Source organism: Spermophilus citellus (assembly GCF_964194105.1).
Source record: "Spermophilus citellus genome assembly, chromosome: 14".
NCBI lineage: Eukaryota > Metazoa > Chordata > Mammalia > Rodentia > Sciuridae > Spermophilus > Spermophilus citellus.
This window is the reverse complement of record NC_138194.1, coordinates 26,416,732-26,444,536: the sequence shown is the minus strand read 5'-3', so window position 1 is coordinate 26,444,536 and position 27,805 is coordinate 26,416,732. Positions and strand designations below refer to the sequence as shown.

Genomic DNA, 27,805 nt, shown 5'->3' with positions numbered 1-27,805 from the left:
TCAACCCCTGAGCCACATCTCCAGCCCTTTTTATTTGTTTCAAAACAGGATATCACTAGGTTTCTAAGGGTCTCACTAAGTTGTTGAGGCTGGTCTTGAACTTGGAATCTTCCTGCCTCAGCCTCCTGAGTTGCTGAGATTACAGGTGTGCACCACTGCACCCAGTAGCACATGCTTTTTTGATATTGCTGTTTACAGGTAGTCTCGGTTTAATACAAGCTAATTTTAATATTTGTCATAGATAATTTAAAAAACTTTTACTTTTAAAATATATATTAAAAACATGCAACCAGATTATTTTCACTAAAGTCATGCATTTTATCTTTTTTTTTTTTAATGAATGATAGGACACAAATGGATGATGTATTTGTACTGATGCAGGTAGATTTATATGATTCAAGCAAGGTATATAGATTCATGTATAGCACCATCTCATTTTTATAAAACCAAATAAATCTGTATCTCTATGTCTCCTATATTTAGGGAATAAGTTGGATATAAACTCTAAACTTTTTCATTTTTGTTGTTAAATACATTTTTGGTCTGCAATTTTTGCTTTCCTGTTTGCTGTCTTTGGGCACTAACTTTCAAATGCTACCTTCTAATTTGGTGCTGTCCTTACATGAGGCAGCTTGGCTAGTTGCAGACATACATTTGGGAGACCTTAGACTTTTATGATGATAGTTTTCTTTTGGAGAATGTGAGGAAGATGTATGATTTATTCTTCTTGCCTTTTTTCTCCTCTTTTCCTCTTGGCAGAGAAAAGATAGTATCAAATGGGAATACATCTTTTTTGGAGAGGCTAGTGCCCAATTTTCAGTCCTTGGGCAACCTAGTCACTCCATTTGTAGAAGCATTATTTTCATTGCTTCTGTAACTGGTAAACCCTCAGTTACATCGAATTGCTAAGAATTGCAGTTCGCAGAGTTAGGACACTGGCAGAATTATTCTGATTTATCTTTTCTTTATAAAGCATTTAGTTTGCCTTATCTGATAACATCCACATCTCATGTGTTCTATTCAGCTTGAAAGCAGCTTTAAAGTATTTGTAGTCCTAGCCCCTGGTACAATATCTGGCATACTTAGAAACTCCCAAATTATTGGGTGAATAATGAATGAATGTTTAGTATTGAAGGTCAGAATTCATCTTCACAGTTTTCTCCTTTTCATCTCTTCATATAAAGATGCTAATTCTAAGTTTTGACTACATTAAAACTTGCAGTGGGCTGGAATGATTGGCTAGTCATTGTGGTTGTAATCTCACAATATTAATCTCCAGTTGTTAAATTGGATGGACAGTGTTTTATGAGATGCCTTCTGCTTCTTTTATGTATGGGCATATAAGTTCAGTTATTACTCTGACACATCTGGAAATAAATGTAGTAGAGTCCATAATTTTTTAAATATCTCTTCCCTTTTTCCTCTTAGAGCCAAGGGGAAGGATTTAAGAAGAACAAATTGTCCTTTCATGATGTGATTTTTTTTAAACCTACATAATTCATACTACATTATATATACCTAGTTAGGAGCTCTGTAAATTGAGAAGAGGGAAAAATAACACCTTGGGTCACTTGTGACCAGGTAACACTTACCAGAAATTGTAACAGATATGGGAATTTTACCTGGCAGGAATATGTAGAGTGAAAATAGGTTTCATGTATAGACTACTTGTAGAGAGATGGGTAATTATGAAGCTATTGAATGCTGAAGTTTAACTAGACGCATAATTGTCACTATTTTTGAAATTTTTAGTATTTTCCTGGCACTGAGTCTGAAGTACATTATTCCTATCTCACCTACTCTATAAAAGGTATGCTTTTAGTTTATAGATCATATTGATATGCAGACATTGGATGGATGGATTTAAATACAGATAAATCTTATTCCAAAGACTACTACCATTTGTAAGTTACTTAAGCCTATATCAGAGTTGATATTTTCACATACTTAAAGGGGTTGGCAGATAATGAAATTAAATGAAATCATCTGGGTACTGAGCCAGAGGTCACAGGAAAGGTAGCTGCAAATAAACCACAGCATGTTGGGTCATTTGTACCTTTCTGTAAGCAGTTGGAAGGCTCTCTAGGGAAGACAGCTGAGGAGGGAAGCAGCCTGACTATAATAGATTTATATGATTGATTGATTGATCGCGATTGTAGTACTGTGGATTGAACCCCCAGTGGTGCTCTACCACTGAGCTATGTTCAAGATCTTCTATGTTGCCCAGGTTGGCCTTGAACTTGAAATCATAATGCCTGAGCTTCCAGAGACACCTCCCAAGACATTGGGATCACTGGTTTGTCCCTGGCTTGATTTCAGTTTCACTTTCAACATTATCATTTTTCTCCTTCAGTGCTGAAAATTGAATCCAGGGATGCTCTTACTACTGAGCTACATCCCCAGCCCTGAGGATAGGGATTTAAAAGGCAGAGAGAATTTGCAGGCTTACTACTTTAGTAAGGGTATGACATGGGAAAACAAGGGTTTAGTTATAAAGGAAAAAATACATAGGATTTAGACAGAAAAAGTTGAGGGTAGCAGAACGATGGTTTTGTGTACAATGAAGTTCGGGAATAATTTTAAACAAAAAGCACTGAATTGAAATCTAGGCATGTTGGGTTGGGAGTATAGCTTCTACTTAGCATGCTGTGTTCAGTTCAGCATCAAGGTGTGGCATAAGTTTATTAGATACATTGTTAGAGTTAATTATAGGATTTATAATTGGAAATATTTCACATTAGGTAGTGCTAGTCCTGACCTCGTGACAAGAATTCTGGATTCATTAATGACATTAGCTGATGCTTGTATTGTACATTATAGTTTGCACAACTCATATGTGAACATTATCCCTTAAAGCCTCAAAAATCATCCTAAAATAAGTAATTTTTTTTTTTTTTTTTTTTTGCGGGGGAGGGAAGCATGTCCTCAGGGATTGAACCCATGGCCATTTAACCATTGAGCCACATCTCCAGCCCTTTTGGAAATAGTCTTGCTAAGTTGCTTAGGACCTCACTAAGTTGCTGGCCTTGAACCTGATCATCCTGCCTCAGCCTTTCCAGTCCCTGGAATTACAGATTTGTGCACCATGCCCTCTAAGATAAGTCATTTCTTTTCTTTTTGTAATTAAATAAAAACTTGTTAGATGGATTCAATCAAAGGTACATAATTAGTAGGAGTACTACTTCATTGTAGGTCTTGTGATTCCACATCTCAATTCTTTTCACAATTCTAGTCTCTCTTTTTTTATATAATTGGTGGAATGATCAGGAATTTAGAATGGTGTGGGGCAGAACTCCACTGGGATCTCACATTGAATGCTGAAATGAGGAAAACTGGTTGGGAACTTTGTCTTGCACTCTTAGTTCTAGGACAAAAAGTGAAGGTTACTGTGTAATCCATAGAGTATTTTTTTTCTTTCTGAAAACAGAAATAAGTTTTATTCTATTGATTATAAATGTGATTTTCTTTTTTTCATAAAAAGAAAGAAATCAGAGAAGGTGAAAGGCCTAGAGATATAGCCAGTGTTGAAAAGATTTGTGGTAAATAGTTCTGTTTTTTTGTTTGTTTGTTTGTTTTGTTTTTTGTTTTTTTGATGTGTGTGTCCAGGAATTGAACCCAGGGTGCAGGGCACTTAAATACTGAGCCACATCCCCAGCACCCTGCCCCTGTGTTTTTTTTTTTTTTTTTTTTTTTTTTTTTGGTACTGTGGAATGAACCAAGGGACACCCAATCACTAAGCCACACCCCCAACCCTTTTCTGCATTTTATTTAGAGACAGAGTCTCAGTGAGTTGCTTAGGGCCTCCCTAAATTGCTGAGACTTTGAACTCACAATCCTTCTGCCTCAGCCTCCCAAGTTGGAATTACTGGTGTGTGCTACCACACCTGGCTAAATAGTTGCAGACTTTTTGGTGTGGGGGGTTGGTACCGGGGATTGAATTCAGGGACACTCAACCACTATCCACATTCCCAGCCCTATTTCATATTTTATTTAGAGACAAGGGCTCACTGACTTGTTTAGTGCCTCGCTGAGGCCGAATCTGGCTTTGAACTGTGATCCTTCCATCTCGGCTTCCTATGAGACTACAGGCATGTACCACTGCACCAGGCTAGTTGCAGACTTTTTTAATGCTTGTATACAAACACACACACTCTTTTGCATTAGTTATAAAATACAAATAAAATTCACAATCTGAAATCATGTGATGAGTCATAATTTATGTAAACCACACTTTAATTGTAGTCCGTTTCCTAATTTTTTATCGTTGATAATAATGGTGTAAGAAAACCAATGGGTTTATATACCTTTGTACACTTGTCTTATTTACTTCCAGTGTATTTACACAGAATTTCCAGTTTGTATATTTTTGATACACATTGCTGATTAGATTTCCTCAGAAGTTACACAGATTTATATTGTCAGAGATGTGCACGTGTGCTCTCATTGTTATCTTTTTTTTTTTTTAAAGAGACACTGAGAGAGGAGAGAGAGAGAGAGAGAATTTTTAATATTTCTTTTTTAGTTCTCGGCGGACACAACATCTTTGTATGTGGTGCTGAGGATCGAACCCGGGCCGCACGCATGCCAGGCGAGCGCGCTACTGCTTGAGCCACATCCCCAGCCCATCTCATTGTTATCTTATCAACACTTAGTAGCATTTTAATCATATTGATATTACAAAGGATAAAAAATGCTATACTGTGTAACTTTATTCTCATTTTTAAGTGAGCATGTACATTTAGATAGTATAATTTTTCCTCATGTTATGAGTAGCCACTGGTCATAATACTATTGCTTGAAAAATTCACTCTTTTACCCTTTTGAAAATTTTACCTTTATTTTATATTTCTGTGTGTGTATCTAAACATTTAACTGGATCTGTTCTGTTTGGTATGTTATCTATCACAATCTCACAAAGTTAATTGCTGTGAGTTTAAGAATATAATAGATGTATTTTGACAGTTCTCTCTTATGATGTTTCAGTACAGTTTATATAGTAGACACTTAATATAATTGTTCCTAAATGAACAGACCCTAAGGACAGTGGGCAGAAGGCCAAGTATTATGTGATTTAATTTTATAAAAATTAGAAAGAATTTTTATGTAAAATGAGCATGATTTCAGATTTTGGAAAGTGTTGGTGAAAAGTAATTCAGCTGACCCTCCATACCCATGGGTTCGAAATCGACAGATTTAACTAACATTGGATTGAAAATACTTAAAAAATATTGTTTGTACTAAACGTACAAACTTTTCTAGCCATCAACAATTCAGTGTAACAACTATTTACACTGTGGTAAGTATCATAATCTAAAGTTTTTAGGAAGCCGTGTGTACATTACATGCAAATATTACACCCCCCCCCCTTTTTTTTTGTAAGGGACTTTCTGCAGATTTTGGTATCTGGAGAATCCTGAGACTAGACCCTGTGGAATATCGGATGACTGAATATATAATACTTAACTACTAGTCTTGTATATTTTGAGTTTTAATTTTTTATTCCTTCATCTGAAGTTGATTTTATGCTAATACCTGATAATTATGTACAGTAAATTACTTCTAGATCATGTAGATTTAACCTACTTATGGAATTTAATGGATTTTACTTAATGAAAATGTGCATGATGAACAATCCCAAAGTTACAAGTTTATAAGAGGATTAACTTTTTAATTAGTGTTTTCTTAAAAAGAAGCCAGTTTGGGGGTGGGGTGGGGTCAAGAAGCCAGTGATTTAAACTTATCCTCTTAAGTTTTAGTGATGTGTGATGATTAGTGAAGGAAAATTGTTTTTCTAATTAGATCTTGATTCCACAAATCCCCTTTTTGTTTTTTTTAATGTTACCTTCTTTAAGTTTTTGTCCATCCCTTCTTTTTCAGGGGTGGGTAAGTACCAGGGATTGAACTCAGGGGCACTTGACCACTGAGCTACATCCCCAGCCCTATTTTCTATTTTATTTAGAGAGAGGGTCTTACTGAGTTGCTTAGTGCCTCACTTTTTTGCTGAGGCTGGCTTTGAACTTGCAGTCCTCCTGACTCAGCCTCCCAAGCTGCTGGGATGACAGGTGTGCACCACCGGGCCTGGCCATTCCTTCTTAATAAAACTTTGGTATACTGTCCTTCATAATATTTAATATTACAGTATGTTATGGTGTTCATTTCCTGCAATGAGGTTTTGGAAGGTAGATAGGATGTACTTTTTATCTCTGACTGGAAGACATTTTTTTTTTTTTTAATTTTGTATTTTTTTTCAATGACCATACATTAGTACTGGTTTAGCGTATAATCTTATTGTATGGCATTTTTGGAACATTGGAGGAGTCGTCTAGTTCACCTCATGCCTTTTTTGGACGAAGAAACAGATATGGAGAAATCAAGTTATTTGCCGTCAGGGTCATGGGAGTAAAGCTCTGAAACCAGGACTCAAACCCTTCTGCCTGAGTATCTTTTATTTTAGGGTAACCAGATATGTGCTTGGTTATGTATATCCCTTTTTGCTGAGCCATTGACAGTTAAATTCCCTCTAAAAAGGAGGGAATTCAGCTTTGTTGGATCATCTTTTAATAACTACTGTGGATTCTCTTTGATCCACTGGCTTTCTAATTTCTGTTTGGGTTCTTGTTTTAGTTCTTATCCATGGTGTTTGCCTCAAACATTTATTTATTTTCCACCATTTCTAGGTATTATGTTATATACTGTAATGTTTAAAGAAAGGTGTAAGGTATGACCGTGTTTCCTGCAACCATTTACAATCAGCTTGGACATTGTAAGGTTTTAGGCACGTGGCACAAAAGGTGTTGCAGGGCCATCATTTATGTTAGAATTTGATTCTGGGCTTTAAGTGCCTAAGGAACAGTCCATTCACAGCCAGGAGACTGTGTGAAAGATGTGGAATGACATGAGTAAAGTCATGGAAAATCAAGATTTATTCATCTCATGTCAAGAGATCATTTTAAATGGTGTGGTACTCCATGTAATGAGCCATAGAAAGGTAATGGTGGAATGTTAGTCTAACGAGTGTCTGAATAGATGTTCTGAAGCACTTTAGTTTGGGGAGAAGTGAAGGGGCATCCAAATAGGACCTAAGTTTGTTTTGTTGGTGTTGTCCTATAGGATGGATTTCAAATGGGGTCTGCAATAGAAGCAGCTCAGGTAATTGTCAGAACTCCCAGGTATGTAGTACTAAGCAATGACTTGATAACTTCATGGTAATAAAGTATAATAGAGGGTACATAAAATTCAGGATTGTTAGTGGTGGAACCAAGCAGTATTTATTCACATAACGATTTTAAGCCAAATAGGTTACTTTTTTTTTTTTAATGTAAGATCCTGAGACCACATTGTCTAATAAATAAACTGCCAGAGATCAGCTAATTAAATGGATCTTTCTCAGTTATTTTTTTGCAGTGCTTGGCATTGAACCCATGGCTTCCCATATGGTAGGCAAATAAGTGTTGTATGTCCCACTTACCTTTTTTTTTTTTTTTTAATTCAGCTTTTTTCTTTATGTAGAGATTGCTAATACTATCCAAGAGTGCAGTTGTCTCTTCATTCAACAGATGCTTTTGAGCACTTGGTATTATGTGACAGTTAACTTCCTATCCCTAAATAACATTTTTGGATTATTTACTGAAAAGTTTGGTTTGTGCTAAATAATCTCTATTACATAAAGTACTTGTTTTCTACATTACTTATATGAGGTAGGTTTTATAGCATTCCTGTTTATAGATTAAGGAATAGAAATTTAAATCAGTGTGTACTAATGAGGAAGGTTGTCATCCCCTTTCTCCAAATAATAAAGCCAAGCAAGTTATGGACTAGCTGAGGAAGGTGAAGATCAATAAATTTTATAGCTTTGACTTAGATTATACAGAATTGGCCTTTATGAAGGTCTTATGATTTGTGTGTGTGTGTGTTTGGTTATAAGGATGGAATCCAAGGTCTTGCTCATGCTCAGCAAGCACACTGCCATTGGGCCACATCCCCAACCCAACATTTCTTTTAGTAGGAGAATTTAAATCAGCATGAATAAATGTATTCAGTGAAACCTGTAGGTTTTTATTTTACATACACAAAATTTATATTTCCATTCCCATTCCTTTATTGTATCTAATCTGTGAAATATGAAAAAACAACTCATAAAACCTTGCTTCTAAGCTATGGTGTGACCACCTAAAAATTAGTGTTCTGGAGTGAGATAACAGGTTGAGATAGTTTTCGTTTTGTCTTGTTTTGTGTTTTTTGGTGTTGGGGGTTGAACCCAGGGCCTTGCACATGATAACAAAGCTCTCTACCACTGAACTACATCCCAGCCCAGAAATAGTTTTTGTAAAGAAGACTGTAGGAGTCTAAGAGCTAAGGTAAAGAGAGTATTTGCATTGCAATTAGGCAGCTTTATGAAGACATTCAGGTGATGGAAAAGTGGTGTCTATGGGAGCAGAAGGTTGGCTAAATAAGATTGTACAGGGAACTAAGTATGTATAACCTAGTGGGTTCAATCCTTAGTACTGTTAAAAAGTACAGATCTTCAAGACAGAGAATGAGTTTTGTGTGTTTCTGTAAATATGTGGCTGGAGTGCCTTATATATACAGTTTACCTTATAGAATCTAAAGTATGTAGGCCCATTGGGTGTCATCTTGGTCAGCTATCCTCTTAATGCAAGGATTGGTCCAGGGAAACTTAGGTAAATATTTCATTTTTTTTCATTAATTTTAGAGTTTTTGTTGAACCATAAGGCTGAATGGTTAGTCTGAAAATGAGAATCTTGAATATCCTTTATATTGGTTAGGTATTGGAACACAATGGAAGTTGTGATCTATATATTTCTGTATATGCTTACTTTTAGAAAGCTGTGATTTTTTAAAATATATATGTTTTTAGTAGTCTTCTTACTTTTCTTTCTTTTTTTTTTGATACTGGAGTTTGAAGATACTATACCAACTGATCTCCACCCCCAGCCTATTTACTTGTCTATTTATTTTCAGTTAGGGTCTCACTGATTTGATGAGGGTCTTGATAAGTTGCTGAGGTTGGTCTCAAATATGTGATTCTTCTGCCTCAGCCTTCTGAGGGATGACAAGTGTGTACCACTGTGCCTTACTATATTATATCTTTAAATATTGATGTTCATTTATTCATCTTTATTTAGTAAAGTATACTTAGTATTTATGCCTTGCAATGAAAACAGGGTGGTCATGTACATCATGCAGTATTATCATTTTTTGCATATTCTCATTCATGATTTGGGGGCAAATAGCATGGTGAGAAATGATATGATATGCTTAGTGCATGTTAATGATTGTTTTTGAGATATTATGGCAAAGAATTTTATAACCTGGTCTTACAGACATGAAAGACTACTTTTAGAGTATTCTATCCATTAACATGAGAAAGGATAATCTATAGGTTTGGGGGGAAATTCGATTTTTGTCCAGTATGAATAATGGAAGGGGGCTATACATTATTTATGTTTTTGTTCTTGTATAGGTACAGTGCTAGTAGGGTAGGTATCAGTAGATGCACTTTTTTATAACAGTCTTATAAAATGGACTCCCTTTTGTGAAATAGCGTCTTTGGCATTGTCAAGCAATCTGAAAAGTCAGTTTATTGATCAAACCTTGATATAACTTTGTCCCCTAAGCGTGGGGAACCTCTGGAATTGTTCTTTATGTTTTGTTTTTATATTTTTATAATTATTTCTTCCTATAGAAACCAGAAATGGGCAAGAGAAAAATGAGTCATGAACCTATGATTTTGTTTTAGTAGTTACCTCATGGCAGTCTTATTTGTTAATTCATTCCTTCATTCATTTGTTTTACTTTAGTAGAGGTGTTAACTCAGGGGTGCTCTTCATCTACATCTACTACATCTCCAACCCTTTTTATTTTTTATTTAAGACGGGTTCTTGCTAAGTTGCCAAAGCTGGCCTTAAGCAAGATTCTCCTGCCTCAGCCTCCCAAGTAGCTGGGATAACAGGTATGTAGCATGCTAGATTCAGTCTTCTTTTAACTGTACTTCCAACCACCTCCCTTTCTTTTATTATTTTGGTTCTATAATGTTTTGTTGTTAGTACTGGTAATGGGGATTGAAATCAGTGCCTTGCCCATTCCAGGCAAGCACTTTCCCATTGAGCTACATCTCCAGCCCTTTTTATTTTTTGAGGCAGGATCTCCATAAGTTGCTTAGGTTATCACTAAATTGCTGAGGCTGGACTCAAACTTGTGATCCTCTTGCCTCATCCTCCTGAGTTGCGGGAATTATAGGCATGCACCCACCATACCTGACCCCACCCAGTTCTTTTTATTTTTTGAGACAGAGTCTAGCTAATTTGCTGAGACTGGCCTTGAATTTGCAATCCTTCTCTTAGCCTCTCAGTCACTGGGATTACAGGCATGGACTATTTTGCCTGAGTTGTGTAAATTTTGAGGCTAGATACCCCTACAATAGCTTTGTAAAGAAAATGTTATTTCTACTTTTGAGAAGAAGGTTGATTTAAGAATGTTTCTTTTCTCAAATCACCAGCTGCTAAGAGGCAGAATAAGGACTTCAACCAGATCTTTTTTTTTTTTTTTTTTTTTCGTTCCCAGAGACAGATTTATTTAGTAAAGCATTCAGGGAGAGAATACTTTCTAGAGAAAATTTGGGCTGTCTCAAGGGAAAAACGTCTCTTGGGGCAAAGTCAGAAACGCACATTCAGGGGAGAATGCCTGCTATCTTGATTGAGGGGGTAAAGCTAGGAATGCAGTTTTCCCTGTGCTTAGAAATTGCCCTCATGTTACTTTTTTGCAGGCAGAGGATGGTCAAGTACCCAGGCTAAGAATACTGCCTGGGTTTCCTCGGAATTCAAAGTGAACCTGATATTTTAAGCTTAATTTAAAGTCAATTGTTTTTAATTTAAAGTCAATTGTTTTTTCTTCTGTTTAAGACAGATTATAACCCAAGGAAGTGGTGTATTCTGGCAGTAGCTCAATGTTTTCCTAAATTATTACTAACCCAATACCTGGAGGTACTTATAAACATTTCTGCATATTTTTCCTCTAATCATTTTTCTCCATATTCTTTTTACACATTTGTGATCATATTGTATGTATTATTCTTACTTAGCATTGTAGTCCTTATTAAAAATGGTTCCATAGTGGGGTTTTTATTATGTGTTTTACTTAGTTGTACATGACAGCAGAAATACATTTCCATTCATTGTACACAAATGGAGTGCAACATTTCAATTCTCTAGTTTACATGGTGTAGAGAGACACCATCCATGCAGTCGTACATGTACCTAGGGTAATGATATCCATCTCATTCCACCTTCTTTCCTACCCCCATAACTCTCCCCACCCTTCCTTTTGCCCAATCCAAAGTTCCTCCATTCTTCCCATGCCCTTCCATAATGTTTAAAATCCAGCTTTTCAATATGAATAAAAGAATGAATAGTCAAAAATTAATTAGTAAATTGGACTCAGTGACCCATGCCTGTAATCCCAGTGACTCTGGAGGTTAAGTCAAGAGCATTACAAGTTTGAGGCCAGCCTCAGCAACTTAAGGGGTGGCCCTAGGTGAAAATGAAAGGGGCTGGAGATATATAGCTCAGTGGGTAAACACCCCTGGATTCAATCCCCAGATCCCCCTAATATATATATAAATAAACATGTAGTGAAGTATCTTCTGTATATTTTAACTGTGTTTCAAAATTATTATGGTGGGTTTCTATGGTATAGTTCTTGGATTACTGAAGATGTGAATTTGTAAAATCTTTGCTTACCTATCACTATGAATACTCTTTGCTTTCTAGAAAAGTCTTAATTATTTATAGCACATTCTCACCTAAAAGAAGTATGTTGAATATTATTAAAATAATATGATGATTTTTATATTTTTCTGTTATGGAAATTTATAGACATAAAGTAGAGGGAATATTAAAACAAACTAATAAACCCATCTTCACTTGCCATGGAGTATAGTTCAACATTTTGTAGATCTGCCCCCTCTCCATTTCAGGGATTGAGCCCAGGGGGCTCTCTACCACTGAACTACATCCCAGGCACTTTTTATTTCTTGTTTTGAGATAGGGTCTCAGTATCTCAAACTTGAAGATGGCCTCAAACTTGCAGTCCTCCTGCTTCAGCCTCATGAACCACTGGGATTACAGGTGAGGCACTGGGATTGCAAGTTTGCACCATTGCATGGATCCTGCTGATTATATTATCTACCACCCAATTTATTTTATTCTTCCCTCCAATCTTCCTTTTTTAGTTGTTTTTCTTGGGCTAATTTAAATCAAGTATCAGGTATCATTTTACACATTAGATCCAAACAAAAATAATTCGTTATAACTTAAAATTTAGTTCATATTAGGATTATCACATTTATTTCAGTGTCTTTTGTAGTAGCTTTGAAGACATGTATTTGTTTAATAAACCAGGTTATTATTCTGTCCATTGCTCATAATTCCCTATTTTGCTTTTTTTTTTTTTTTTTTTTTTTTTTGTACTAAGGATTAAACCCAGGAGTGCTTATCTACTGAGCCACATCTCCAGCCTGTTTTGGGATAAGGTCTTACTAAGTTGCTTAGAGCCTAGCTAAGTAGCTGAGGTGGCCTTGAATTTGGTGATTCTTTTGCCTCAGCCTCTGGAGTTGCTGGAATTATAGGCATCTGCCACCACATCTGGCACTAATTTTTTTCTTATAATATTGATAAGTTTTCCTCTGTGCTCTAAATTTTCTGTAAACTGGAAATTTTGGATAAATTTAGAGGTTTGAATAATTGGGGTGGAGGGGAGCAGATGGACTATGTCCAGTTGAATCACTTAAGGAGATAATTGTCAGAGTGCCTTACTTTGAGTGGAGACACAAGTGATCAGTTTGTGCACATGTTAGCCTAATTTATTTGTTATAAATGTATCTGGTATATTTCTCCTAAATCTTTTAACATCTGCTAATGCTTAGATCCATTATTTCATTGCAAATGATCATCTTCTATATTTTATCTAAACTGTTAGCTGGAATTTTTCAAATATAAATGTACTTTTCCTCAATGATTTGGTTATCCTGAAGTACATTTCATGTAAGGAAGACAAAATAAGTGCTTAGTTTCTTGCCTTTTCCCCAGGTTTTATAATAGATTCTTTTTTTTTTTTTTTTTTGAGAGAGAGAGAATTTTAATATTTATTTTTTAGTTTTTCGGCAGACACAACATCTTTGTATGTGGTGCTGAGGATCGAACCCAGGCCGCACGCATGCCAGGCGAGTGTGCTACCGCTTGAGCCACATCCCCAGCCCTATAATAGATTCTAAACCTAGCTCACTGAGGCTTTTTTTTTTTTTTTTTTTTTGAGTACTATTATGAACACATGAATCTATGATCGGAAGCTAGGATGCTATTCAGTTATTTGTAATTGTTCCAAATGTTCCTTTTAGAAACCACAATATGGGTATTCAGTGATTTGATAGTCTCCACAAGACTACCCTCATTTAGACCAGTTAGGTCCTCATGATCAACCTCATGTTGGAGAATTCCTCAGGTTGGAGTATTACAGTTAATATGAAACAGCTCACATAATTTAGGAAAACTCTACTTAAAAGTTTTGCCAGGTGTGATGGCACACACCTATAATCCCAATAGCTCAGGAGGCTAAGGCAGGAGGATTGCAGGTCAAGGCCAGCCTCAGCAATTTAGCAAGGTCCTAAGCAATTTAGCAAGACCCTGTCTCAAAATCAAATATAAAAAGGGGTGGGGATGTGACTCAGTGATTAAGCACCCAGTAACCAGTGATTCAATCCCCAATAACCCTCCCCCCCAAAATTATTATAACAAAAGAGTAGAAGTTAAAGACAGGTGAAGTAAGATATGCAGAGGGCAGAATCTGGAAGGAGACCTTCTGGTTATCTTTTCTATTGGAGTCACAAATAGTGTAACTTCCTTGCCCTAGTGTGTGACACTGTGCTAATTACAAAAATTTCACCTGAGTCTTTGTCCAGAGTTTTTATTCAGGCTTAGTTATATAATGTATACTTGCCTGAACTTCTAGCCCCATCTGGACTTCCAACTAATGTCTTCAGTCTCCAGTTCCTATGGTAGTCAGAAAGCCCCATTATAAATTACATTGTTGTACTGTTGGGTAGCTTGAAGCCTTCAGGCAAACAAGGAATCCTATCAGACAGGACATACCAAGGACCTAGAGATTACCTCACTGTTACCAAGGGCAAAGGATATATTCTGTTTAGGATAAGGTTAAATCTTACTTATACTAAATTCTGTGGATATTTTTAGCTCAATGGTTGTCCCCCCTCCAAGTGGACAAATGGAAAATATATATTATGAAAGGAGAAATTCTTTGCTTATACTAATATTTCCAAAGTATTTTACAGTTTTTAATCTTTATTATTGTGTGTGTGTATATGTGTGTGTGTGTGTGTGTGTGTGTGTATATATATATATATATAAATATAAATAAATCAGGTCAATGTGTGGGTGTACCAAAACTGGAACAATGCTACTCTTGAGCCTGTCACATGTGCCATGTGGACTGTGCACTGTCCAGTTCTGAAGAATGGCACTCACTCCATAGTCTATGGAATGACACCCTTGTTGCCAGGCAGCACACAACTCCATGACCATACAAGGCCACCCAAGCCACTCTTTTGGTGCTTCGTGACAGTCTTACTAATTCATTAGAACTGGGCCAGATAGCACATGCCTGTAATCCCAGCAGCTCAGGAAGTTAAAGCAAGAAGATTCACAAGTTCAAGGCCAGCTTCAGCAATTAACAAGACTGTAAGCAACTTAGGAAGACACTGTTTTTTTTTTAAATATTTATTTATTTAGTTAGTTATTGGCAGACACAACATCTTTGTTGGTATGTGGTGCTGAGCATCGAACCTGGGCCGCACACATGCCAGACGAGCGCACTACCGCTTGAGCCACATCCCCAGCCCAGGAAGACACTGTTTTAAAATAATAAATAATAAAAGACTGGGGGGGGCTGGGGTTGTGGCTCAACAGTAGAGCCCTCGCCTAGCACATATGAGGCCCTGGGTTCAATCCTCAGCACTACATAAAAATAAATAAATAAAGATATTGTGTCCAAATAAAAAATAAATGGGTATGTAGCTCAGTGTTAACCATCCCTGTTCAATCCTCAGCACCAAATAAAGGGTGGGGAGACTTACAATACTTAATGAGATATGACAATGTTATCATAAATGATTATCAGTTTTGAGGAGATAGGAATGGCCAATAGAAACAACTTCCCTTTATTGTTCTCTTTCCTTTCCCCTTTCCATACAAGTAAGAACCAGTTATTTCTGTGATCACTCTTGAATCTACCATCTGTTAAAACAAAAACAAAAACAAAAAACAGGAAATTGGTCCTGTTGCTATTGTTGCTGTCACTTGCATTTGCCATTATTGTTGCAGATGTGTTGGGTTTACAGGACCTTCAGTTCTTGACTGTGATATGCCTGGTAGTAACTGATACTTATGCAGCTCTTGTAAATGGCTGCTGGTGTTCAAGTTTTCAAGCAGGAGTTTGCATACTTTCTCTGTGAAGGACCAGATAAGTATTTTAGGCTTTGCTGGCCAACAGGCAAAACTGAGGCTGAATAATGAGGGGAAAAACCTGTTCTGTCCCATTTGTTTGGGATGGTCCATGCTTTGTGCTCAGTTGTCAGTAGTTGGAGACTTTTCCCTGAGGAGGATGGACCTGGCAATCTGTGATTCTAGGATGCTGCAGTTTGGATATGATTTTGAGTGTATCTCCCAAAAGCTCAAGTGTTGGAGGCTTGGTCCTCAGTATGGTGTGTTTAAGGAGATGGAACCTTTAAGTTGTGGACTAGCAATAGGCAATTGGGGATGCTACCCCTGGGAAAGATTAAGGTAGTTCTTACTGTTGTCTTGAGATATGATAAATGTGACTCCTCCCCTTGCTCTGGCTTCTTGTCCTTCTATTTAATCTCTCCTGTCACATTTTGTGCCAGCCACCATGAGGCCTTTAGCAGAGCCAAACTGATGCCAGTGTCATGCCCTCTTCTTTATAAAGTACCCAGCCTCAAGTATTTCATTATAGTAACAGAAAATGGACTACTGTTTTACTTTTTGCCCAGAGGCTTCCAGATACAGAATCACCCTTTTCTTCTTCTGAAAAGCCTGGTGTGAGGCTAGGTAGCCTATTGGGTCTTCCACTTGGGGGCTCAAATTCTAGTCTTTGCCACCTTTCAGTTGCTGACAGTAGCAGTGGAGTCACTTATGTGTAGGTGGTGTCAGTGTATGCCCTGGAGAGAAGTAGGTAGCACTGGGAGTAGGATACAAAGGGGAGACCTTGGTCAGTTTCACCCTCAACCCCATTCTCTAGGGTTCCTTATTATTGTTATCATCATCATCATCATTATTATTGAAGTGCTAGGGATTGAACCTAGGGTGTCCATTACATGGTAGACAATCATTCTACTTCTGAGCCACATCCCAGTCCTTGTATATTTCTTTCTTCTTCTTTTTCTTTTCTTCCTTTTTAAAAAAAATTTTTTTGTGTGTGATACTGGGCATCAAACCCAGGGTCTTATACATGCCAGGTAAAGTACTCTATCATTGAGCTGTATTCCAATCCCTCTGTTATTTCTTTTGATAACGATGGCTTAGTATACACATTCTAGAGAATCTCCCAGAATTTCACATTTTCAGGACGACCAATTAATAATAATTTTAGTCTCTCATGACAAGAATCACTTCTTAATTATGGACCCATGGAAATCTTATTTTTTCAGAACTCGGGTCCATTTCATTTCTTGATGATGACTTACAGTCAGACTGTACCTTGTCATATTTCCAAGTGTCATGCCATCCTACTCCTACTTAATGTTAGAAGGTTTTTTAATTTTGCTTTAGAAAAATTGGTATTTAAAAATGATTAAGGGATAAAATTGGGGACAAAAAGGATTTCTAAAGGAACAGAAAATTGCTAAGGCATAGAATGTAATACATCGCGTGTAAGGGATTATAATATAGTACATTTATGTTGTTTTCTTCATCTTGATCTAGCCAATGGATTTTGGCCCATAGTTCTTACTATGTGACTTTGGGGAAATAACTGAATTTCTTTGCGCTGCAATTTTGTCTTTTGAATAATGAATAAGACTAATCGTTCTCACAGCAATAGTTGTGAAGCAGCCATATACTCCATGTAGTCTTTCCTTCACGGTTCTAATTTGTGGTAGCTATTGCTATGCCAGCAATATCATTATGTCTAAAGAAAAAAAGACAGTAAAGTAGAAGACACATATTTTGGACTTTAATTTTTTTGTACTTAAAAATAAATGTTTTTAAATAACGTTTCCTGAGAGTAGATGTTTATGTGTGTATACATGGAAAATTTTTATGTTTCTAACTATTAGACTTTACAAAAGTAGAAAGTTTTACTAATGTTTACAAAACTAAAAAATGCCTACTGCATACTAGGTTCTCAAGTGTTGTTTTTATTGAACAAATATAGCAAACTCTCCTGAGTTAAAGCCCCTAGATTTTTTTTTGTTTGTTTCTTTTTTTTTTAATGTTTTTTTTTATTTTTTTTTAATTTTATTGTTGGTTGTTCAAAACATTACATAGTTCTTAATATACCATATTTCACAGATTGATTCAAGTGGGTTATGAACTCCCATTTTTACCCCGTATACAGATTGCTGTCACATCAGTTACATTTCCATTGATTTACAAATTGCCTTTCTAGTGACTGATGTATTCTGCTGTCTATCCCATTCTCCACTATCCCCTAGATTTTTTATTTACTAAGTTTCTGCCCTTAGGCAGGTTGAATAATTTCTGAATCTTTTTCCTCATCTGCAAATGGAAACAGAAATAATGTCTTGTGTATATGAGGTAATGCATATAAAACTATTCATTGTAGTGACTGGTATATAATGAATAACAAGTGTTAACAATGATTATTAATTTTATATGCTATGTACTTAGATATGTGGAATAAATAAAGAGCATTTGTGGATGTGAAAATCATGAATCTTACATTGAATAACGACAGTGCAGGTAGACCCTTGGAGAAGTGGTACCTGATCTTACCATGTACTTCTGTTTTTCTTGTGCTTTTCTTGTGAGGTCTTTGATAGTAGCTAGCAGTTAATGAGTATGTAAAAGTGAAGATTTACATGGGAGCTTCTGATTAAAGCTGCCAGATTTTATAGGCTGTAAACAATGGATAAATACATGGGATGTTGTATCAGAGTAGGTCAGGAGTTGCAGTGATACTATTGTTAAAATCTCTTAGGATCTGTAAGAAATGAGCTGAAGGACAAATGCCTGGCACTTGTGTATATAAAATCTGAGTACATTGGTTGAGTTTTTCTTAGGCATTATGTGTCTTACATGTGTTTGTGCATGCATAATCTTGCCTAATCTTTAAGCTGGCCCTGTAAGATGGAGTTATTCTAGTGATTGAGGTTTATAGTAATTTAGGGACTGTGTTATCTTGTTCACTGCTACATTTCATGTCTAGCTAGTGTCTGGCACATAATGATCTGTAAATGAACAACAAATTCATTACTAGTCAAAGATATCATGCCAGTTATAAAATTGTGAAGTATTCTTGGCAAGCATTTAAAAATACAGCGCTGGGCTGGGCATGGGGGCTACATGCCTGTAATCCCATAACTTGGTAGGCTGAGGCAGATTATACATTCAATGCCAGCCTCAGAAACTTAGCAGGACCCCTTTAAATCAAAAATAAAAAGGGCTGGGGATGTGGCTCAATGATTAAGCACTCCTGGGCTCAATCACCAGTACTAGAATTAGCACTGGTACTACATATTACTACTACTGCTAATAATAATAATACAGCACTAGCAAGGATATAGTGGCCTTGTTTCTGATTTACTGGTATATTGAGTGAGGAGTACAAATTGTTAAAGAGAAGCACTTTAGTAGCATACAAAATTGAAATATTGGAATGATTTTTAAATATTAGAATGATTTTTGTATGCAACCAGACTAAAACCAGGGAGCAAGTGAGAAAATAAGTTATGGTGAATTCACAAGTCTAAATGCTTTTTCAGCCTTTATTAATGTTGACGATTATGAAGCATTTGTAATAATGCAAAACACGATTAAATGAAGAAAAAGTAATTACATGAGCCAGAATAAACATAATAATACTGCGGTGTGAAGTCCTGAAAATTTTTAAAATTTTTGTTATGGTTGTTGTACAGGGATCAAACCTTGCACATGCCAAGCAAACCTCTGAGCTAATGCCCAGCCCTGTTGTTTTTTTTTGTTTTTTGTTTTTGTTTTTTTGAGACAGGTCTTGCTAAATTGCTTAAGCTGACTTGGAATCTTCCTTCTGCCTCCCAAGTAACTTGGATTATGGGAATCTGCCACTGTGCCTGGAATTTTAGCAATTTAAAGTGTTTTTCTTTCACACACATAATGGTCTATAGGAATTACTAGGGAACCATGTTCATCTTAAACTCAGGAACCCAGTTCTGTACTTGAAAGCTCTGCCAACCACTTGTCAATTTAATTTCTTGGCTTCCTAGTTACATTCTTTCTTTTATTAAAAGACTTGGTACGACTCTATATTATGATAGAAAATAAATTTTAGTCTCTCTTAGGTAGAACTGTATTATGTGTTTATGTCAGCCCAAACCCTGGGGGTTGTATTTGTAGAGTCCCTACATTACCCATAAATAGTAATGGCGGACAACATGTGATGGTGATGGATGAGGTAGACTGCCTTACTGTTGTCATAGAGATGATGATATTCTGAAATCTAAAGATTTTCCTTAAAGAACAAACTGAAGAAATCCTGGAGTAGATGTCACACACATGCTTACTAGGGATGTAGAATAAGTCTTTGCTAGTATTGGATTATTCATTTTATTATAAAGTATAAGAGCCAGTACCAAGGAATGCATAGTTTTTTGATGTGTATGCAAGCATAGACACACATATAGAGTACCTAGCACAGCTAATGAAGTGATTAGTTCCATATGAAAGAAAATGTGAGTGAGGGTAGGATTGGAAGAAAGGATGATAATAGGGGAGGGAGAATTCTAAGCAGGAAGTAGTGCCCTCAAAAAGGCTCAGACTTTTTGCAACTGTTTTATTATGGGGTTTTAAGCAGTATGGTATTTAGGATTGAAAAAGTTGGGAAATGATGGAAGGAAGAGGGTGGGAAATTGTGGGGGGGGGAGTAAGAAGCCATATTGTTTGTTGGCTTGGATGTTATCCTGATGGTTAAAGGCAAGAAACAGCAGTTTGCCCAGATTTGAATAATAACAAGAGTCATAACCAGTGATACTAACTCCTTAATTCTTAGTTTCCTTAGCATAAAATGATGATGCTTATCTATATTACAGGACTTTTTTATTGTGAGGATCAAGTGAAAACATTTCCTTTAAGAAATCATATAGTCTCCTAGGCAGTAGTAAACATTAACAAAATGATACCTGGTACCATACAAATCAATATAATTTTGAGATTTAAATAGCAGAAAAACTTGATTTTGCCTAGCATTTAGTATGATCTCTTTGAAGGCCATGTGGAAGATGGTAGACTAGGGATTGAGATATGGAGCAGGTTGAGAAGCTGTTGGAAAATATTAGATTTGACAAGACAGATTTGCTGATGTTTCTGTGTCAGACTTAGGGTGACGTGATGATAATTGTAGATTCGATCAACAGAGAGAAATGAAAAGCCAGAGTACAGGGAACAGAGAAAATAAGGAGTACAGTTTTAGAAGCAACAATATTGAAGAAATGTATATAGAAAACTAATTTGGATTTGTTGAGTTTAGAGGGGTTAGATGGATAATTGTAAAATGGAGAGAAGTAGGCTCAGTCAGCAGTCATCCATGGTGGTATCTATAGCTGTGAGTAAGTGAGCTTTAAAAAGGTCTAAGATCCTATTCAAACATCATTGAGTTGGCTCAGTTGGCCAAACACCATTCTCATGAAAATTTTTCTTTCATATCCTTGTAATAGCCCTCTAATGATGGTGAACTATATTATCTATTGCTAAGTAAGAAATTATCATACCCTGGCTCTTTAAAACAACATGAATGTGTTATTGCACAGATTCTGGGCATGGTGTGGTTGGATCGTCTGCTTCAAGGTCTCTCACAAAACTGTCATCAAGGTTCTATCCAGGTCTGCTGTCTTGTGAGGTTGAACCTGGAAAGGATCTGCTTACAGGCTTGTAGTTTTGTCAAGATCGGTTCCTTGAAGATTGTCAGACTGAGGTTCTTAGCTTCTTGCTGGCTGTTGAGCAGAGGTCACCTTGAGTTTCTTACCAAGTGTAACTGTCCATGTGGCCACTTACTTAACGAAGGTGGCAAGGAGAGAGCCAACTGATAAAATGGAAGTTATAATCTTAAGTAACAGTCACAGACAGACATGACATCCTATCACTTTTGCTGTTTTTATTGATTAGAACTAGATTAGAGGTGCAGCCTACACTTGATCAGGAAGAAATTTTACTCTAGTAGATACCAGGAAGTAAGTGTAAGTGGCACAGATAATTGGTGCTGTCTTGAAAGGTTGTCTTTGATTCCTTTTTATAAAAGAGGAAACTGAAAACAGTTAAGTAACTTGACCTGGTTGCAGATCCAGGCCCAAACTCAAGCTGTCTGACTCCACAGCCTGGACACTCTACCATTATATTTTTATGACTGAGAAATTACTGTAGAAACAACAATTTGGAAGAATTCATTGCTGACTTGTTTGTCTTTGAATGGAGTGATGTGCATCATGGTCATGGTTGTGGTTTCAGTGAATATGCAGGTAGGAAAAAGGACTAAGTAGAAAATACTTTTAACAAAAGATAATTTTTAAAGGGAAAAAGAGAAGGACCATATGTTGTTATATATTGACTTGTTTCTATATTAACTCAATTTTTTCTTTTCTAGTTCTCTGAGTTTAACCAGTAATGCCATTCAGTTGCCAATATCAAGCAAAGGAAACATAAGCCAGTTTTAATCTGCTTAAGAGTGGTAGTACTTTTCCCAGTGCCTGTAGGTAAGTCACTGTTCTTACCTTCAGTTTTTTATATAATATATTTAAAACAATGATTTTGGAAACCCGAGTTTAAGCCTTATTTGCTTTTTTCTGCTGATAATTTTACTCTAAGGTTCTTGCAGAAAGAGCCTGTTTGGGACGGGGGAGTGCCTACATATTTCTGAGAAATTATTTATAGTTGTATTTAAACATCTTAATTATTCTATAGTATTATTCCCTCCCATTTGATAAAACTACTAGATCTTGAAATCTATTTCTTTTATACATGGGGAAGCTTTATTTTATAAATGAGGTATCTTGGACAAATTAATGTCAGAGTTTTTTAAGTATTGTGGTTTCCAGACCTGTGCTCTTTGTACTGTTGCACAAAATGACATAATGGTTAAGGCCAGAGGGTTTTTGTTTGGTTCGGTTTTGGTATTTCATTTTTAGTTTTTGGGGTCCAGAATTTCTTGGAGTATTTTCAGCTCAGTGTGAAGGTGGAACACAGATTAAGAAGCAGCTGGTGGACAGAATAGGGACTTATTTTCCCTAACCTGCTAGTAATGGCTATTCCTATTCATTATTAACTTTAACCTAAAGTCTAATCTATTTTTAATTGTTTTAAGGGAGAAGTACTAGTGGGAGAAGGACTTTTGGGGATGTTTGTCTAGATATTTTCTTTGTCTTCTCCCTTCTCCTTCTCTCCCCTCCCCTCCTTTTCTCCTTTCCTTCCTGGCAATTTAACCCAGGTCCTCATACATGGTAGGCAAGTGTTCTAACATCCCCAGCCACATCTGTTTTTATTTTGATACAGGGTCTGGCTTAATTTGCCCAGGCTAGCCTGTAACTTGAGATACACCAGCCGTAAGCCCCTGGAGTGGCTGGAATTATAAGTGTGCACCACCCTGCTTGGGTGAATATCTTATTCTTAATGTAGAAAACAGTGTAAAATGTATATGTCAATGTTTTTCTAACTTTTACCGTATTTTTTCCCAAAAACGAGCTTTTTCAAGGTAGAATTTATGCTTTCCTTTTCACTAATCTTACCTTGTTTATTTTTAAGCATAGAATTTACTGAATTGTCCAAGTAATCATTGTAGACTTGAAAACATATTTTGATTTTTATTTAAATAGTAAGACTATGCTGTGTCTTAATGATTAAAGTATTTGTACTTGTGTTTGTAAAATGGATCACTGTTCTTTGTTTCTTTTAGAAACCATATCAGAGGGTGAGGTGCAAGCTCACAGAATCTGGAAAAATCATCATGAAGTTATATGTGTTTCTGGTTAATACTGGAACTACTCTAACATTTGATACTGAACTCACAGTACAAACGTGAGTTCTATTTCATTTATTCTTTTCAGTTTTGCATTTTGGTTTGTATGCAAATAGTTAAAAACTTTTCATTTTGAGAAATCCATTTTTTAAAATAAGTAGCAAGATAGTAAGTCTTATGAAATCTTTTACCTGAACGTATTATATATATATATAATTGTCATTCTCTGAAATGATAAATTCTTTAAAATCACATTTTGTTCTATTTGCATGAATATATTATTCACAATAAACAAATTTGACCACAACCAATCTGATTTCAGATGCTATCTTTATAAGTACTTTTAACCAGTTTCACAGGACATTAAGAGAATTATTGTTAGCTTTGTAAAGGATTTTGTGTCAGTGTTGAAAGAACAAAAAGGTCATTGGTTTTTATTCCCCTGTGTGAATAAAGTTGATAGGTTTGTTTTAGAGAGAATAAAGTAAGTTTTAAAGTTTGTTGTCAAATCAGTGTGGTTCCTGTGTAATCATTTTCCAACTTTGCAGCGGTTTTAAATATTTGACTGAATGCCCTCCTATGCTTACAAAAAAATGGGGAGAGTTTTCGGAGCAGGAAGAATATATTCTGAGGCCAAATCAGGAAGGAAACAGAAGTAGTAAAGATTTCCAAACCTGCTTATATTTCTGTAAGGGTCATAATAGCAAAGACTTGATTGCAATGAAGAATAAATGAATCTGGTACTGAAATTGCTTTTCTTTCTTTCTTTCTTTTGAGCCCGGGTCACACTCAGTGTGCTGTCCAAGCTGGCCTCGAACTCCTGGGCATATGCAGTCTTCTAGTCCCAGCCTACCAAGTTGCTGAGACTACAAACTGCCCATACATGACTGATACAGAAATCATTATAAGTTGTTTGATCAATAATAATCTTTGCTTTATATAGGGTTTATGTTATTTTCTTTTTTTTTTTTTTTTGCCATACGATTTATTTTTATTTTTTTTAGTCATACGTGACAGAATGTATTTTGACATATAATACATACATGGAATGTACATAATGTCTGTTCTATTCTGCTGCCCTTCCTATCCCCTCTACTCCTCCCCTCCTCTCCCATCATTTCTCTCTATCCAATCTAATGTGACACACTTCTTTTTTTTCACAACATCATATATATATATTCTGTATAACAATGAGGTTCTCCTTCCATCTTCCGTGCAACTCCCCTTCTCCCTCTTTTCCCCTCCCACCTCTCTTCCCAATTTAGTGGTAGTCTTCTTCTCATGCTCTTCCTCCCTATCCCATTTTGAGTCACCCCCCTTATATCAGAGAAGACATTCGGCATTTGTTTTTTATGGATTGGCTAACTTCACTTAGCATAATCTGCTCTAATGCCATCCATTTCCCTGCAAATGCCATGATCTTGTTAAATATTCCATTGGGTATAAGTGCCACATTTTTAATCCAATCATCTATTGAAGGGCATCTAGGTTGGTTCCACATTCTAGCTATTGTGAATTGTGCTGCTATAAACATTGATGTGGCTGTGTCCCTGTAGTATGCTCTTTTTAGGTCTTTTGGGTATAGTCCGAGAAGGGGAATAGTTGGGTCAAATGGTGGTTCCATTCCCAGCTCTCCATACTGCTTTCCAAATTGGCCGCACCAATTTGCAGTCCCACCAGCAATGTCTGAGTGTACCTCCCCCCGCCCATCCTCGCCAGCACTTAATTGTTGTTTGACTTCATAATGGCTGCCATTCTTATTGGAGTGAGATGGTATCTTAGAGTAGTTTTAATGGGTTTATGTATTTTCAAATAAGTAAGACTTTTTTTTAAATGTGGCTGTACCATATTTAATAATTATTAATTATTATTTGAAAGAAAGGAATTTTTATGATTTAGGCTTCATTTAGTTTATGTAATGTGATATGAAGATTTTAACACAACTCTTGGGTTCAGAGGAATTTAATAGAACTGATGCCAATTTGAGCATATTCTATGTTTATACAGCTCCCTGTTATAGAAAATAATGTGGTTACTATTTGTAGTTCTTAGACTTACTTTTTGTTAAGACAAAATGGATGATTTATTGACTTAATATCAGCCAATTGATTTTGGAGTCCAGTTCAAGAAATTGGTAAACTTATGAATTTTAACTACTGTTTTTTGGGGAAAGTTTTTAAATGAAATTCATTAATCTAGCGTGTGTGTGTGTGTGTGTGTGTGTGTGTACACACACATACACTTATGAAGTCATACTTAAATGATAAAATCATTCATTAAATATAATTTTTTTTTTTCATGGAAGTGTGGCAGACCTTAAACATGCCATTCAAAGCAAATACAAGATTGCTATTCAGCATCAGGTACTTGTGGTCAATGGAGGAGAATGCATGGCTGCAGATCGAAGAGTATGCACCTACAGCGCTGGGACGGTAGGTATCCAAGGCCCTATTGTACCAGGATAGTCCACCTTCACATCAGAAAGGAAACTGGGACACATTATTGAAAAGTAAGGTTTATTTGCTTCATTTATTGAGGGTGGTGTGCAAGTTCCCTATATGTAACATTTTATGCATTTTTTTAAACATAGGACACAAATCCAATTTTTCTTTTTAACAAAGAAATGATCTTATGTGACCGTGCACCTGCTATTCCTAAAACGACCTTTTCAACAGAAAATGACATGGAAATAAAAGTTGAAGAGTCTCTTATGATGCCTGCAGTTTTTCATACTGTTGCTTCAAGGACACAACTTGCAGTGGTAAGATATAAACAAGTACAAAGATTTTTAAACAAGTATGAAGATTTAACTGATGGCTATTTAGACTTGGAGGCTTTTAGGAACAGAGTGTCTAAATTAGATGGCAAGCATGCAAAATACCAAAGTTTTATGAAAATGTATTTTGTGGTTAATCTATTTGTTAATTTTCAGGCCCCTAGTCAGTCACTAGTCAATGTACATGAGAATGAGTGTATAAGCTGTCTGAAATTGATTTGGCCAACTTCTCTCCTGGGTAATAATGATATACAGATAATTGTTATTGAATATTTATTTTTTAAATTTTGTTTGTTTTGTTTTTGATGATAGTGAGCACTAAGGATTGAACCTAGAGCCTTGTTCATGTTAGGCAAGCACTTTACTACTGAGCCACATTCTCAGCTCCTCTTTTGAACATTCTTTAATTGATAAAGTACCTATGTTAGAATAGACATAGATAGAACTCATCAAATAATTCTAAAAATACAATGATTTTTGTTCCTTTTTTCGGGTGTTGGGTTATGTACTGGGGATTAAAGCCAGGGATGCATTCCTGCTGAGCTACATCCCCAGCCCTTTTATTTTATTTTGAGACAGGGTCTCACTGAGTTGCCGAGGCTAGCCTTGGACTTGTGATCCTTTTGCCTTGGACTTGTGATCCTTTTGCCTCGGCCTCCCAAGTTGCTGGATTACAGGCATGTGTCACCATAGTCTGATAAAATTATAATTATTTTTTCACTTTTCATGTTTAGTGTCCAGAGAAACAATATTCTTTCCATTATATACCTTTTATACCACTACTTGCAAGTTTCTAGAGAGTATTTACCAGTCATTGATTTTCCTTTTTAATTTGATATTTACCTTCAGTGAAGTTATTTATTCTAAACTGTTAGTCATATTTTGCTTTCAGATATGAAAAAAATGCTTTAAAACCAATAAAATAACAATACTAAGGAAGTGAGGAGAAAGGGGAAAAAAAACGAGAGAGAAATGAATTACAGTAGATGGGGTAGGGAGAGAAGATGGGAGGGGAGGGGAGGGGAGGGACGGCGAGGGGAGGGGGGATAGTAGAGGACAGGAAAGGCAGCAGAACACAACATACACTAGTATGGCAGTAGGTAAAAAGCGGATGTGTAACCGATGTGAATCTTCAATATGTATATAGGGTAAAAATGGGAGTTCATAATCCGCTTGAATCAAATGTATGAAATATGATATGTCAAGAGCTTTGTAATGTTTTGAACAACTAATAATAAAAAAATTTTAAAAAAATACTACCTTTTGTAAAAATAAACTGGTAACATTTACTAGATGTTTGCTTTAGTTAGTAAAACTGATAGAAACTTGTTGTAATGTAGTATATGCATTGGTGAAATGACCTCATTTCCACACAGTGTACAATAAAAAAGGGAAGTAATCTCATCTTTCTGAAATATGTTCAAATAAACAAAAGAGTCCAAAAGTACTTTGGGGAGTATGTTTAAAAAAAAACCATTCTCTAAACTGAATTTATACATTAGCATCCTGTTCTCCCCCCCCTCCCCCCTTGGTATTGGGGATTGAACTCAGGGGCATTTAAGCTCTGAACCACTGAACCACATCCCCAGCCCTTTTTTGTATTTTATTTAGAGACTGGGTCTCACTGAGTTTCTCAGGGCTTTGCTAAATTGCTGGGGCTAGCTTTGAACTGAATCCTCTTGTCTCAGCCTCCCACGGTGCTGGGATTACCACACCTAGCTAGACAGTAGCATTCGTTAGACTTATTTGGTTGAAAAATAT

General features: G+C 36.2%; 1 protein-coding gene across 4 annotated transcripts in view; it reads left to right on the top strand.

Annotated features, from left to right (window-relative positions):
• RB1CC1 (RB1 inducible coiled-coil 1) overlaps positions 1-27,805 on the top strand; it is a 74,137-nt gene that overhangs the window by 4,078 nt on the left and 42,254 nt on the right. For 3 of the 4 annotated variants that reach the window (XM_081266228.1, XM_081266227.1, XM_081266226.1), the window contains exons 2-5: positions 21,901-22,009; positions 23,206-23,327; positions 25,574-25,700; positions 25,859-26,029. In XM_081266228.1, the coding sequence (XP_081122354.1) occupies positions 23,257-23,327; positions 25,574-25,700; positions 25,859-26,029 (369 nt within the window). In that variant the 5' untranslated portion in view covers positions 21,901-22,009; positions 23,206-23,256. Of the gene's footprint in view, positions 1-21,900; positions 22,010-23,202; positions 23,328-23,816; positions 23,957-25,573; positions 25,701-25,858; positions 26,030-27,805 lie in introns of those variants that run through there. The other variant, XM_081266229.1, reaches the window with a different exon arrangement.